At 37.4% G+C, this 1,776-nt stretch overlaps 1 protein-coding gene across 1 annotated transcript; it reads right to left on the minus strand.

The window, feature by feature from the left end:
• Window positions 1-495: 495 nt before the first annotated feature.
• On the minus strand, window positions 496-1,440 carry LOC115432643 (odorant receptor 131-2-like). The gene has a single exon (XM_030153550.1). It carries the CDS (start codon window positions 1,438-1,440, stop codon window positions 496-498), a length of 945 nt encoding a protein of 314 aa, XP_030009410.1.
• Between the last annotated feature and the right edge of the window lie 336 nt (window positions 1,441-1,776).

Raw genomic sequence — 1,776 nt, forward strand, 5'->3', positions numbered from 1 at the left:
TACTTGCATCTTGTATCCTGCTGTTGAGCCCTCTACTTTGTCTGTCAAAAGCACTTTGTAAACTTTGTTTTTAAAAGGTGCTATATAAATAAAGTGATTATTATTATTATTGTTGTTGTTATTATTATTATTATTATTATTATTATTATTATTATTATTATTATTATTATTATTATTATTATTATTAATATCTGTTCTTCTGACACCAGCTCACTCAAATCATTTTGAGAGGGACATTTTGGATGTAGGATATTTCAGTTCAACCTCAACAAATTAAATCACAAGCAGTTTTGTGGACATTATACCAATGAAAGCGGCTAAACACTCAAGAAAGACACTTTACACACATTTAATTTCATTTTCTATAGAGCCAGCAGGGCATTCTCTGAAAGTGTCCACATACTGCATTTCAGAACATTTGAATTATGCTGCAATGAAGCCTATTGCCTACGCCCTAATATATTGCAAAATTTGTAAGTTGAGATCTCAGCAGTGTTAATTGGAGATGACTGTAGGTTTTTTCTGACAGCACAGATAATACATGAGGATGGGTCTGATGGTCTTGTCTCTAATGCCATAGATCAGAGCACTCAGACATCTGGGAAGCATAACAACAGTCATATAAAGAACAATCTGGATACGCATAGTTATAACTCTGTCCAGGCCCAGGCCCACTGAGATAGCTGCGACTATCGGATTATACATTGCTGAGATGAGACTGAGGCTGAGCTGAAACAGATGTAGAAGCAGGGTTTTATGAGCCTTACGGGCGGAAGTTTTATCCGTGGAGGCCGACCTGGCTGCTATTGTTACACCAACATAAGAAGCAACGACTGCAACACCAGCTGATACAAACACAAAATAAGTGTAGGCTTTGTCATAATGCTCTGACACTGGATTGACATTTATGGCCTGAGGAGAACAGAAACCCTCCATCTGCAGACTCCTCAGGTTTTCAGGTGAAACATTTAACAGCAAAAAAACTCTCATCAGGATATTTAATAAACTGAAGGCCCAAATCACAGTGATAGCCACCGCTGTGTTTCTGACAGTGACAATAGTAGAGTGTCTCAGTGGGTAACAAACAGCTACGTATCTTTCCAAAGACATCACCACTAGTGTTAGAGGAGAGATTTGAGTTGTAAGAATGGTGAGCATTATGAGAACACCACACAGAGGAAAAGCCAGCCGTACTCTGAAAGCAAGCAAGTACATGACTTGACTGAATGCGAGCTGTACAGTGTCGGCAAAGAGGAGGTTATACAGAAGAATGTAACGGCACGTCTCACGAAACACAGTTTTACTCCTTAAGGTGAAAAGCATGATCCCATTGATGAAAAAAAACACACAGCATGGTAGAGTAGTTACAGTAGACGAGATGACTTTTTCTATTAACCCCCGTCCAACAGTGTTGTTCTGAGACTGAACTGTATATGACATCTTCAAAGCATTTAAAAGACATTGTGAATATTAACCCACATGAATGTAATTGTGATGAGTGATGTGACCCTCTACGGCCTTCTGTTAGTCTTTATGAACTCTACTACCAGTTCGTGTGATCCAATCATGTCAGCGCTGTTAATGAATTATTAATGAACGGCAGCCACGAAAATTACATCATGAAATTATATATATCAAATTCACATCATTCACATTAAAGTTTTATACATAAATAAAATATCTGACATGTGTATCTGTCAAACATAAAAGAAGCAAAGATAATGACACTCACGTGATACAAAATATTCAAATTAACTTGATTGATTTCCCCAGGTT

Source organism: Sphaeramia orbicularis, chromosome 14, assembly GCF_902148855.1.
Source record: "Sphaeramia orbicularis chromosome 14, fSphaOr1.1, whole genome shotgun sequence".
In the NCBI taxonomy this organism is placed as follows: domain Eukaryota; kingdom Metazoa; phylum Chordata; class Actinopteri; order Kurtiformes; family Apogonidae; genus Sphaeramia; species Sphaeramia orbicularis.